General features: G+C 57.4%; 1 protein-coding gene across 1 annotated transcript in view; it reads left to right on the plus strand.

Annotated features, from left to right (window-relative positions):
• Positions 1 to 14,064, plus strand: part of LOC138453629 (amine sulfotransferase-like) — a 438,834-nt gene that overhangs the window by 236,504 nt on the left and 188,266 nt on the right. The window contains exon 4 of the mRNA XM_069606655.1: positions 782 to 990. Within this exon, the coding sequence (XP_069462756.1) occupies positions 782 to 990 (209 nt within the window). The remainder of the gene's footprint in view (positions 1 to 781; positions 991 to 14,064) is intronic.

Genomic DNA, 14,064 nt, shown 5'->3' on the forward strand with positions numbered 1-14,064 from the left:
GCATTCTATTAGTATTTAAGTGTACGCGCTCTGAAACACTTGTGTATGAGGGCGATAGAAATAAAATATCAATATCAATACATGGTTTACTGAAAATGGTACAAAATAAGAAATTGCTTATAATGCTAATTTAACTGAGAAGAATGGTAACTTTAGTTGAGAGTTAGAGAGAGGGAATGAATGAGCTTTTAACCTGATATGAAAGGTGTGGAAGGAATATAAGGAAGATATTTGAGGAACATGTTTGAGAGAAAGGAGCTGCTGTAAAGGGTTACCGGGGCGGGACCAATGTGTTCATGTTATTTCTTAAGTTCCAGGCTGGGCAAGGGAAGATTTGTACAGCAGAAACCTCAATTTTCCTAACAGTGGACACAAGAACTGTAGAAGTGGCCAGTTTGAAGACGGTCAGCCAAGTGTCAGGTCTCAAAGGGTGGCCTGAAGTAATGGCAAACCAAAGTTAGATTGTGATGCAATGGCAAACTGGACAACTTTCAGCTTATCCCTGAAGGAGGAGGTTCGATTTTCATCCAGGGATGGAAAGGCAGCAGGAGAGTGCCCATACACCTCAGGGGTACTCATCACCCTGCAGATTTTAAATACTTCACAGCAGATTTGTGAGAAGATGAGTCAAGCTGACTGGGCAAGTAGGCCTTCTTTTTTGTCTGATGAAAGCTGGTGCAACCTAGGGCTTTATTAATCTAACCACTGTGGTGGCTCCTGAAAGATGTTTTACCTTGGTAACATAAGCTTTGTAAACCATATTATTTGTTTTACTTTATAGGGACTGTATGGGCTCAGCAGATTTTAAGCTTGATTTATCATGAGGGTCACCTGAGGAGAACTGAACATATTAAAACAATGTTTCGCGTGCCATGGCTCGAATACAACGTGAACAACATGGATTATGATGCGCGACCTTCACCTCGCCTCCTTACAACACACCTCCCACATTACTTGGTACCTAAAGGGCTGAAAAACAAAAAGGCAAAGGTAGGAACTATTGCTTTACCCTATGCTTTGGGATTTTATTGTTTGAAGCATCCTGTTAAAACATAATGGGCTAATTCACAAAGGGTCGCCTTTCACCCAAGAGCAGTTACAGCCAATACATATTGCACACATGAGTAAACAGCCCATTGCAGAAAAGGAAATAACGTTTTTGAATCGCCCCTATGGGATTTAAGTAGGGTGACATTTTAGAGTAATTGGCAGCCAGAGTTTCTTCGATGCATCGCATGCTTTTGGCTGCTTTGCCTACTATGCATGTTACTGTGCTTGCTTTGACGCTTGCTTTGCTTGCATGTGAGATGGTGAGGTCTGTCTTTATTAAAGAAATATAATTGCTGACGCACGTTTGACAAAACAGAGAACTGTTAGCCAAAGAAATAGCCAAACATTTCTGTGAAAAAAACAATATATGACCATAAAAGTTATCTTTGAAAATAATCTTACTTGTTGGAGCCTGGAGTACCAGATTCGTTTATTGACTTCATTTTAAATATTTTACAGCACTGATTATTTTATGGCTATTGCACTAAGACCCTGCTTTCATACTGTACGCACAATCACATTAGCATCAGGATAGATACACATTGGTGTATTTGTAGTGACGCTTGTATGATTTCAAAAGTTCAAACTGTATTTGTGCATGGGATTCATATAAATGTGCAAATGTACCATAAAATGGCACTCGGTCGATTTTGAGCTTATGAGTCCTGCTCACAGAAACTGGGACAAGCAGGCACGTCAGAGAGCCTAGCTACGAGCTTGCATTGGGCCTTTGTCCTGTTACTTATTAAGAATAAAATCAACAGAAGGCCGTTGCCTAGCGTAGGCTTAGGACGTCTTATAATGACCACTATTGTGGCTATTCAGAGCCTATTGCACCCATTGCACGGCAACAGTCCTTGCTCATTTGCCACTGCTGCCACAGATGTGTTGGGTCAATGCCGATGACTCTGCAGTGGTTCCCCATGAAACACAGAAAATTGTTCTCTCACCAAGAATGATGTGTCACTGGTAGTAGTGAAAGGCCTACCTCCCTCATGTTGTGAAACGGGCACCAGATCTCTTTCATTATTTGTGCAACTCCTTCCTGATCCCATATGGCCTCCCATTGTGCCTCCACTTGGCCCACATCTTCCACTACCAATAGTTCCACTGTGCTGACCCACACCTTCTACTACCAAGGGTTTCCAACATTCCCGGCTCAGACATTCCACTACCAAGAGTTTCGCCAGCTCTTATTCCATACCCTCCTGATCAGATGCTTCTCCTCCTTCAGCAACTACAACATTTACCACAACCTGACCCCATCACTCCCCGCCACTTCCTTCCTATAAACCAACAGCTCTTTTCTACTTTAGAATGAAAGACTTCATTGGCAGAAACCAACAACGTTCCATAAACCTTCCCCTGTCCCACTCCAACAGCGGCAGTACTTGGATCTGCACACTGCATACTTTCATTTCAAACCTTCTCTGACAAGATATCCAATCCCTTATAAATTCTTACTTTGAATTATTCTATGGCCCATGTGTGGCTCAGCGCTGTTCCTCCGAAAGCCTAGCAAAATCCTGAAAGCATGTCATTTTTAGTTTAGGCTATTAGGTGGTAGTAAAGTGCCACATATAAGCCCAGACTATTGCATTGGAGTACAGCTAAAAAGAGATGGAGTACAAAGCTAATAGGTGTTTGGTTATTTAGACGTTCATTGAGTGCCCATGGCCATGCTTATGACAATTACCATTGCTGCCCACTTCCTCCCACTTCCCGCCCAAAACGCTTCCTCCTGGGATCTCCGTGAACTAGCTTTATCAAGCAGTAACATCGAACTTTATGCCCAAAGTGCCTGCCAGTTTTATTTCAAATCAGTCTTCTGGTAGTTAATGGCTTAACTGGCTATGTGAATGCACTACTGGTGAATAAACATATCTTCAGCCACTTAATTATAATCAGCATGCATATCCTTCACTGATATCCTGTTAAAACAAGCATTGCAAAAGCCAACAATGTTGGCTTATTTGTAGTTATTAGCTAGGTGTTTGCCAGGCACTGCTATTATATGCCCAGACACTCACTCCATTTTACAGCTGATATCATTAATGTCCAGTTAGCAGCAGTACGGCAGTGCTTGGTAAATGCCTACCCCATGCCTGCGCAAAAGAGAAACATTTTGGCATTGCTTACTATAGATAGGGCTGAATCTCCATCTTTAGCGGATAAAGCCGCATATGCTGATTGGCACGCTCATTTCAGCTAGAATTCCTGAAACCACGGAATGTTTTGACCAAGTCTTTGACTTGGAAGCATTCAACGCACATTCCACATTTGTCTTAAAAGCCCAGGGTGATTAACAAACTTCAGAATTAGACGTTTCTCATATTACCATCACTGCCATGATAAAACAGACAGCGATTTCCCCAACCATTCTAGACAAGAACATTGATTACATTAGATTGTATTGTATTTTATTGTATTGTATTGTAGTGTAGTAGTCACTCAAATAGTGCCTTTTCCCATTTGTATAACCCAAAAGCGCTTTGTGGTAGGAAATTCCTCGGGGACCAAAGTCCAGGTATGGGAATGTTCTCAGAGGAGGCTTAAGATGCGGGTGCACTTTTGGCCAAGATTAGGACTTAAGAGAGCTGGCTAAGCTTCAGTAAGCAACTGAAGAGGTCAGGCATGTGGAAGGGTGCTAGGGCAGGAGACTCTATTAAGCGGATTCATGGAATTAATGTGCGCCGAAAATTTCGGCGCAAGCGTGCGAAAACGTGCGATTCGCAGTGAAAGAGCGAAAATCGCGGTGCAAGTGCGAAAATCGCAGGGAAAGCAGCGCACATCGATTCATGGAACTCCGTGCGCGAGAAAAATATTGGATGTGCACTGAAAAAGTGCGTGGTGCACGCCAGCGCACAGGTCATCCAAGGGCGTGCGCCACAGCCACAGCGAAATCTCACATAGCGCGGCGCACATAACAAAAGTAAGCGGAACACGGGGCGTAACACTCGGAATGGGGAACAATGTGTGAAAATATGGGCGTCACGGGGGAGTACAGGAGGCAAGTGCGCGGAACGCCCACACGCTTGCCTACAACTCGTATTCATGGAATCGAATAGGGCAAACCAGCGCACGGGCAAAGACGCGCACAGGGCCAAACAAGTCCGCCACAAGAAAGCAGGCGGTAGCGTCCCTGCGCCTGAAATAAATGTGCGCCAAAATGTGCGCTAACAAAAAGCACCTATATACAGCTATGATGAATGATCCATACTGGGCCCTCTAGGACAAATGAGGTGCAAAGGGGTACCGACAAACACGGACACCCGCTGTGTGAAAAATACGGTGTGCGTGTATTTCGGGGTGCGCGGGAAGTTCCACACGCGATTGGCCTGGGTACGTGTATTTCGGGGTGCGCGGGAAATTCCACACGCGATTGTCCTTGGTACGTGTATTTCGCGGTGCGCGCGAAGTTTCACACGCAATTTCAGCAGGGTACGTGTATTCCAATGTGCGCGGGAAGTTTCACAGGCGAATTTGCAGGGTACGTGTATTTCGGGGTGCGTGTGAAGTTCCACATGCGATTTCAGCAGTTCCACACGCGAATCCAGCAGCCTATGTGTATTTCGGGGGTGCCGGGGAGTACTACACGTGAATTGGCCGTGTGGGTCCTCCCAGGTGTTCCCTCTGCACCCTCCACGGCCCCTGCAGGCGGCCCACACCACAGGGGACTACCCTGCACCCCTGCACATGTCCCGCAGGCAGCCCATCCACCATGGCCATGCCCCCCAGCCAACCCACATGTCACCTTGCACTACTGCCCACCAACGCATGTCTCCCTGCACCCCCACCCCCCAGCATCCAGGGGCACCCTCCACCAGGCCCCCACTCATGTCTCCCAGCACCCCCACCCCCCAGCATCCAGGGGCACCCTCAACCAGGCCCCCACTCATGTCCAACTCATGTCTCCCTGCACCCCCACCCCCCAGCACTGTGGGGCACCCTCCACCAGGCCCCCACTCATGTCCAACTCATGTCTCCATGCACCCCCACCCCCCAGCAGTCAGGGGCACCCTCCACCAGGCCCCCACTCATGTCTCCCAGCACCCCCACCTCCCAGCATCCAGGGGCACCCTCCACCAGGCCCCCACTCATGTCCAACTCATGTCTCACTGCACCCCCACCCCCCAGCAGTCAGGGGCACCCTCCACCAGGCCCCCACTCATGTCCAACTCATGTCTCCCTGCACCCCCAGCCCCCAGCAGTCAGGGACACCCTCCACCAGGCCCCCACTCATGTCTCCCTGCACCCCCACCCCCCAGCATTCAGGAGCACCCTCCACCAGGTCCCCACTCATGTCCAACTCATGTCTCCCTGCACCCCCACCCCCCAGCAGTCAGGGGCACCCTCCACCAGGCCCCTACTCATGTCTCCCTGCACCCCCACCCCCCAGCATCCAGGGGCACCCTCCACCAGGCCCCCACTCATGTCCAACTCATGTCCCCCTGCACCCCGACCCCCCAGCACTGTGGGACACCCTCCACCAGGCCCCCGCTCATGTCTCCCACCCCTCCCAGCCCCCAGCAGTCAGAGGCACCCTCCACCAGGCCCCCACTCATGTCTCCCTGCACCCCCACCCCCCAGCATCTAGGGGCACCCTCCACCAGGCCCCCACTCATGTCTCCCAGCACCCCCACTCCCCAGCATCCAGGGGCACCCTCCACCAGGCCCCCACTCATGTCCAACTTATGTCCCCCTGCACCAGCACCCCCCAGCACTGTGGGGCACCCTCCACCAGGCCCCCACTCATGTCTCCCTGCACCCCCACCCCCCAGCACTGTTGGGCACCCTCCACCAGGCCCCCACTCATGTCTCCCAGCACCCCCACCCCCCAGAACTGTGGGGCACCCTCCACCAGGCCCCCACTCATGTCTCCCAGCACCCCCACCCCTCAGCATCCAGGGGCACCCTCCACCAGGCTCCCACTCATGTCCAACTCATGTCCCCCTACACCCCCACCCCCAGCACTGTGGGGCACCCTCCACCAGGCCCCCACTCATGTCTCCCTGCACACCCACCCCCCAGCATCCAGGGGCACCCTCCACCAGGCCCCCACTCATGTCTCCCAGCACCCCTGCCCCCCAGCATCCAGGAGCACCCTCCACCAGGCCCCCACTCATGTCTCCCTGCACCCCCACCCCCCAGCATCCAGGGGCACCCTCCACCAGGCCCCCACTCATGTCTCCCAGCACCCCCACCCCCCAGTATCCAGGGGCACCCACCACCAGGCCCCCAATCATGTCCAACTCATGTCTCCCCGCACCCCCAACCCCCAGCACTGTGGGGCACCCTCCACCAGGCCCCCACTCATGTCCCCCTGCACACCCACCCCCCAGCATCCAGGGGCACCATCCACCAGGCCCCCACTCATGTCTCCCACCCCTCCACCCCCCAGCAGTCAGGGGCACCCTCCACCAGGCCCCCACTCATGTCTCCCACCCCCCCACCCCCCAGCATCCAGGGGCACCCTCCACCAGGCCCCCACTCATGTCTCCCACCCCTTCACCCCCCAGCAGTCAGGGGCACCCTCCACCAGGTCCCCACTCATGTCTCCCTGCACCCCCACCCCCAGCACTGTGGGGCACCCTCCACCAGCCCCCCACTCATGTCTCCCATCCCCCCACCCCCCAGCAGTCAGGGGCACCCTCCACCAGGCCCCCACTCATGTCTCCCTGCACCCCCACCCCCCAGCATCCAGGGGCACCGTCCACCAGGCCCCCACTCATGTCTCCCAGCACCCCCACCCCCCAGCATCCAGGGCCACCCTCAACCAGGCCCCCACTCATGTCCAACTCATGTCTCCCTGCACCCCCACCCCCCAGCACTGTGGGGCACCCTCCACCAGGCCCCCACTCATGTCCAACTCATGTCTCCATGCACCCCCACACCCCAGCAGTCAGGGGCACCCTCCACCAGGCCCCCACTCATGTCTCCCAGCACCCCCACCCCCCAGCATCCAGGGCACCCTCCACCAGGCCCCCACTCATGTCCAACTCATGTCTCCCTGCACCCCCACCCCCCAGCAGTCAGGGGCACCCTCCACCAGGCCCCCACTCATGTCCAACTCATGTCTCCCTGCACCCCCAGCCCCCAGCAGTCAGGGGCACCCTCCACCAGGCCCCCACTCATGTCTCCCTGCACCCCCACCCCCCAGCATCCAGGAGCACCCTCCACCAGGCCCCCACTCATGTCCAACTCATGTCTCCCTGCTCCTCCACCCCCCAGCAGTCAGGGGCACCCTCCACCAGGCCCCCACTCATGTCTCCCTGCACCCCCACCCCCCAGCATCCAGGGGCACCCTCCACCAGGCCCCCACTCATGTCCAACTCATGTCCCCCTGCACCCCCACCCCCCAGCACTGTGGGGCACCCTCCACCAGGCCCCCACTCATGTCTCCCACCCCTCCCACCCCCCAGCAGTCAGGGGCACCCTCCACCAGGCCCCCACTCATGTCTCCCTGCACCCCCACCCCCCAGCATCCAGGGGCACCCTCCACCAGGCCCCCACTCATGTCTCCCAGCACCCCCACCCCCCAGCATCCAGGGGCACCCTCCACCAGGCCCCCACTCATGTCCAACTTATGTCCCCCTGCACCCCCACCCCCCAGCACTGTGGGGCACCCTCCACCAGGCCCACACTCATGTCTCCCAGCACCCCCACCCCCAAGCACTGTGGGGCACCCTCAACCAGGCCCCCACTGATGTCTCCCAGCACCCCCACCCCTCAGCATCCAGGGGCACCCTCCACCAGGCTCCCACTCATGTCCAACTCATGTCCCCCTGCACCCCCACCCCCCAGCACTGTGGGGCACCCTCCACCAGGCCCCCACTCATGTCTCCCTGCACACCCACCCCCCAGCATCCAGGGCACCCTCCACCAGGCCCCCACTCATGTCTCCCACCCCTCCACCCCACAGCAGACAGGGGCACCCTCCACCAGGCCCCCACTCATGTCTCCCACCCCCCACCCCCCAGCATCCATGGGCACCCTCCACCAGGCCACCACTCATGTCTCCCACCCCCCACCCCCCAGCAGTCAGGGGCACCCTCCACCAGGTCCCCACTCATGTCTCCCTGCACCCCACCCCCAGTACTGTGGGGCACCCTCCACCAGCCCCCCACTCATGTCTCCCACCCACCCACCCCCCAGCAGTCAGGGGCACCCTCCACCAGGCCCCCACTCATGTCTCCCTGCACCCCCACCCCCCAGCATCCAGGGGCACCCTCCACCAGGCCCCCACTCATGTCTCCCAGCACCCCCACCCCCCAGCATCCAGGGGCACCCTCAACCAGGCCCCCACTCATGTCCAACTCATGTCTCCCTGCACCCCCACCCCCCAGCACTGTGGGGCACCCTCCACCAGGCCCCCACTCATGTCCAACTCAAGTCTCCATGCACCCCCACCCCCCAGCAGTCAGGGGCACCCTCCACCAGGCCCCCACTCATGTCTCCCAGCACCCCACCCCCAACATCCAGGGGCACCCTCCACCAGGCCCCCACTCATGTCCAACTCATGTCTCCCTGCACCCACAGCCCCCAGCAGTCAGGGGCACCCTCCACCAGGCCCCCACTCATGTCTCCCTGCACCCCCACCCCCCAGCATCCAGGAGCACCCTCCACCAGGCCCCCACTCATGTCCAACTCATGTCTCCCTGCACCCCCACCCCCCAGCAGTCAGGGGCACCTTCCACCAGGCCACCACTCATGTCTCCCTGCACCCCCACACCCCAGCATCCAGGGGCACCCTCCACCAGGCCCCCACTCATGTCCAACTCATGTCCCCCTGCACCCCCACCCCCCAGCACTGTGGGGCACCCTCCACCAGGCCCCCACTCATGTCTCCCCCCCCCACCCGCCAGCAGTCAGGGGCACCCTCCACCAGGCCCCCACTCATGTCTCCCTGCACCCCCACCCCCCAGCATCCAGGGGCACCCTCCACCAGGCCCCCACTCATGTCTCCCAGCACCCCCACCCCCCAGAATCCAGGGGCACCCTCCACCAGGCCCCCACTCATGTCCAACTCATGTCCCCCTGCACCCCCACCCCCCAGCACTGTGGGGCACCCTCCACCAGGCCCCCACTCATGTCTCCCAGCACCCCCACCCCCCAACACTGTGGGGCACCCTCCACCAGGCCCCCACTCATGTCTCCCAGCACCCCCACCCCCCAGCACTGTGGGGCACCCTCCACCATGCCCCCACTCATGTCTCCCAGCACCCCCACCCCTCAGCATCCAGGGGCACCCTCCACCAGGCCCCCACTCATGTCCAACTCATGCCCCCCTGCACCCCCACCCCCCAACACTGTGGGGCACCCTCCACCAGGCCCCCACTCATGTCTCCCTGCACCCCCACCCCCAGCACTGTGGGGCACCCTCCACCAGACCCCCACTCATGTCTCCCAGCACCCCCACCCCCCAGCACTGTGGGGCACCCTCCACCAGGCCCCCACTCATGTCTCCCAGCACCCCCACCCCCCAGTATCCAGGGGCACCCTCCACCAGGCCCCCACTCATGTCCAACTCATGTCCCCCTGCACCCCCATCTCCCAGCACTGTGGGGCACCCTCCACCAGGCCCCCACTCATGTCTCCCAGCACCCCCACCCCCCAGCACTGTGGGGCGCCCTCCACCAGGCCCCCACTCATGTCTCCCTGCACACCCACCCCCAGCATCCAGGGGCACCCTCCACCAGGCCCCCACTCATGTCTCCCTGCACCCCCACCCCCCAGCATCCAGGGCCACCCTCCACCAGGCCCCCACTCATGTCTCCCAGCACCCCCACCCCCCAGCATCCAGGGGCACCCTCAACCAGGCCACCACTCATGTCCAACTCATGTCTCCCTGCACCCCACCCCCCAGCACTGTGGGGCACCCTCCACCAGGCCCCCACTCATGTCTCCCAGCACCCCCACCCCCCAGCATCCAGGGGCACCCTCCACCAGGCCCCCACTCATGTCCAACTCATGTCTCCCTGCACCCCCACCCCCCAGCAGTCAGGGGCACCCTCCACCAGGCCCCCACTCATGTCCAACTCATGTCTCCCTGCACCCCCAGCCCCCAGCAGTCAGGGGCACCCTCCACCAGGCCCCCACTCATGTCTCCCTGCACCCCCACCCCCCAGCATCCAGGAGCACCCTCCACCAGGCCCCCACTCATGTCCAACTCATGTCTCACTGCACCCCCACCCCCCAGCAGTCAGGGGCACCCTCCACCAGGCCCCCACTCATGTCTCCCTGCACCCCCACCCCCCAGCATTCAGGGGCACCCTCCACCAGGCCCCCACTCATGTCCAACTCATGTCCCCCTGCACCCCCACCCACCAGCACTGTGGGGCACCCTCCACCAGGCCCCCACTCATGTCTCGCACCCCCCCCAGCAGTCAGGGGCACCCTCCACCAGGCCCCCACTCATGTCTCCCTGCACCCCCACCCCCCAGCATCCAGGGGCACCCTCCACCAGGCCCCCACTCATGTCTCCCAGCACCCCCACCCCCCAGCATCCAGGGGCACCCTCCACCAGGCCCCCACTCATGTCCAACTTATGTCCCCCTGCACCCCCACCCCCCAGCACTGTGGGGCACCCTCCACCAGGCCCCCACTCATGTCTCCCTGCACCCCCACCCCCCAGCACTGTGGGGCACCCTCCACCAGGCCCCCACTCATGTCTCCCAGCACCCCCACCCCCTACCACTGTGGGGCACCATCCACCAGGCCCCCACTCATGTCTCCCAGCACCCCCACCCCCCAGCATCCAGGGGCATCCTCCACCAGGCCCCCACTCATGTCCAACTCATGTCCCCCTGCACCCCCATCCCCCAGCACTGTGTGGCACCCTCCACCAGGCCCCCACTCATGTCTCCCAGCACCCCCACCCCCCAGCACTGTGGGGCGCCCTTCACTAGGCCCCCACTCATGTCTCCCTGCACACCCACCCCCCAGCATCCAGGGGCACCCTCCACCAGGCCCCCACTCATGTCTCCCAGCACCCCCACCCCCCAGCAGTGCGATTGTCCTGGGTACGTGTATTTCAGGGGTGTGCGGGTAGTCTTACATGCGATTTCAGCAGGGTACGTGTATTACGGGTCCGCGTGAACTTCCACACGCGATATCAGCAGGGTACGTGTATTACGGGTCCGCGTGAACTTCCACACGCAATATCAGCAGGGTACGTGTATTATGGGTCCGCGTGAACTTCCACACGCGATATCAGCAAGGTACGTGTATTACGGGGTTCGCGTGAACTTCCACACGCGACTGGGCCTGGGAGAGTGGGGTACGTGTATTCCTGGGGTGGGGGCGGGAATATTTACACACGACTGGGCCTGGGAGAGCGTGTTACGTATATTCCTGGGGTGGGCGGGAAGATTTACACGGTCGCCTACAACGCGCCAAAAACAAAAAGGTCCAATCCGGAAACATGTACGCCAGCATGAAGCAGGCGCACGTCCCGCGCAGCATAAAAGTGTGCGCAAACAACAAACAAGCTCAGACGCCAGGATGAATATACCGTTCCTAGCAGCAGTGGCCGTGGGATACCGCAGGAGGAGGAGGAGGATAGTCAGGGCCAGAATCTTTACACCCAGAACCAGCCTTTTTGGTATGCCTGATGACCAGGTGTATGGGAGGAACAGGTTTCCACCTCTCATAATACTCGACCTGGTCAGTGAGTGGGAGGATGACCTCACATCACCCACCCTGTGCTCCCAAGCACTCAGCCCCCTGGAGAAGGTCCTCAATGTACTGCACTTCTTAGCTACCGGATCATTTCAGCGGACAAGTGCCATAGTGGGGGGGGGTGTCACAGGCCACGCAGTCACGGTGCCTACACCAGGTGTTGGCCATCATCACTGCAGGCCCATCAGTCCGCAGGCACATATACCTGCCCAGAACACCTGCAGAAAGGCAGGCTGTCAGCCAGGATTTCTACGGGGTGGCACAATTCCCCAGTGTGCTAGGTGCCATTGATTGCACCCATGCAGCTCTACATCCCCCCAGGGCATCTGAGCACATCTATAGAAACCGCAAGCACTGGCATTCCATCAATGTCCAGGTAGTATGTGATGCCAAGGGAATCATCACCTCAGTATATGCCAACTATCCAGGGTCCACCCATGACAGCTTCATTTACAGGATGTCAACTCTAAACCAGAACATGGATGCTCGGCGGCATGGCGATGCATGGCTGCTTGGTGAGTATAAATGCCACAGCCAATTCGGAACCCCATCACGCCTCCTGAGGTAAGATACAACACAGCCCATATTGCAACCCGGGGCATAGTGGAGCGCACATTCAGAGTGCTCAAGTCACGCTTTCGCTCCCTTGACCGTTCTGGCGGGCAGCTGTTATACGCTCCCCCAGTAGTGTGCAGGATCATAGTGGCAGCATGTGTCCTGCACAATGTTGCAACACGCCGGGGCCTGGCTGTGGACATGGTGGTGCCCCCACATCCCCAACCACATGCACGCCCACTGCGCATGGGAGGGGAAAGGGCACGGGGTGAGGCAGCCCGTATGCAGCTGGTGGCTAATTACTTCACATAGAAATCACACCCCTGTGGAGTGCACACAGCCCTGGCACATACCATCTGACAATCAATGATGACTCAATCTGACAATTATGATGAATGAAGGGACAGTCAACTGTCAGAACCATATCAGCCTGAGATTGTTCACCTGGAAGTGTCACAATGTGTGCATCCCTACCTACACAAACACCACCAATGCAGTGTCATCAAAAGACACACTTATATGCAGCAGAAATGAATACCCACTTGCAAAATACAACATGAGAACAGTGCCATGTCACCCAACCCCTCCCCGGCACCGCCACACAACACACCATGGCATGTCATGCTATGTGAGAGCAAACAAATTAATCCCCACAACATGACACGAGTGTCACAAAGTACAGTGTCCCTAATGGAAACTGGCCACACATGAAATGCTCAGAGTAATGCAGGACCAACAACACACATTACCAAATACTTAGCAATAATACTAATCAGCTACACAACCTCCAACCTACCATAAACATGACAGTACGGATTTAAAAAATTGGTAGTCTCACTACCTGATAATGCCAGCACTTCGACCACTTCCAACTGTACAGTGTTAGCGCCACGCAAAAGTGTAGGTGCACTGCTTACAACATGGACTCCATTTCCAAAGTAGACCGCCTTGTGAAGACATGAAGAATGGACCTGCAAATTAGGAGGATGAGATGGATGCAGAGGCACATATCAATACACCATGCAGTGTACAATAAAACAAAATGCACTAGGAATGTATACACAGTATTGACTACAGACTGCCCACACATCAAATGGGAGTCCAACGTCACTATGTAAGTCAATGTCACTTGGGCACACCCTTTGCAAGCCCATGGAAACGGGAAGCAGGAGGGGTGTGTGTCACACAAACCCAAGCATCTAACCCAAATTCAGGACAAGCCTGCATGTGCCCAGCCACAATACAGCGTATGCCCACGGGAGCCACACAAGGCAACACACTGTAAAAAAAATCAAAAATCAAAAATGGCCATGTATGGGCCAGGGGGGGTGGAGGAGGCCACCCAGGAGGTCCGAGGACAGGGTGCACACCAAAACCCACCTGTGTGGATTTTGGGGAAAAAAACACCTCCATGGGCTCATGGCCTGCACGGCTACCCTATTGTGAGAGAATTGCTGCTGTCGCTCTCCTCACCCTCTGCAGCTGCATCAGGAGGTGGTGGCACTATGGAAGGCAGCCCACGCAAAGCCCTAGTCTGGTCCTCCATGGCAGCAAGCATGCAGGTGTGGAAGGTCTGGTTCTGGAGGATAGTCGTGCGGAGGTCCCCATGCACCAACTCACGGGATGCCCGGACCTCCTCCCTAGTTGCCTGCATCTCAGCTGAGAGTTTACGTGTGAGCCGCTCCAGCTGCTGTTCTGTCCTTGTGTCAGTTGAAGCCTCAAACTCAACAAGAGTCACCCTGAGCTGACAGAGTTCCACCCTCAGGGCTTCCCTGTGGC

The sequence above is a fragment of the Ambystoma mexicanum genome, chromosome 4p (assembly GCF_040938575.1).
Source record: "Ambystoma mexicanum isolate Mex_15411 chromosome 4p, UKY_AmexF1_1, whole genome shotgun sequence".
NCBI lineage: Eukaryota > Metazoa > Chordata > Amphibia > Caudata > Ambystomatidae > Ambystoma > Ambystoma mexicanum.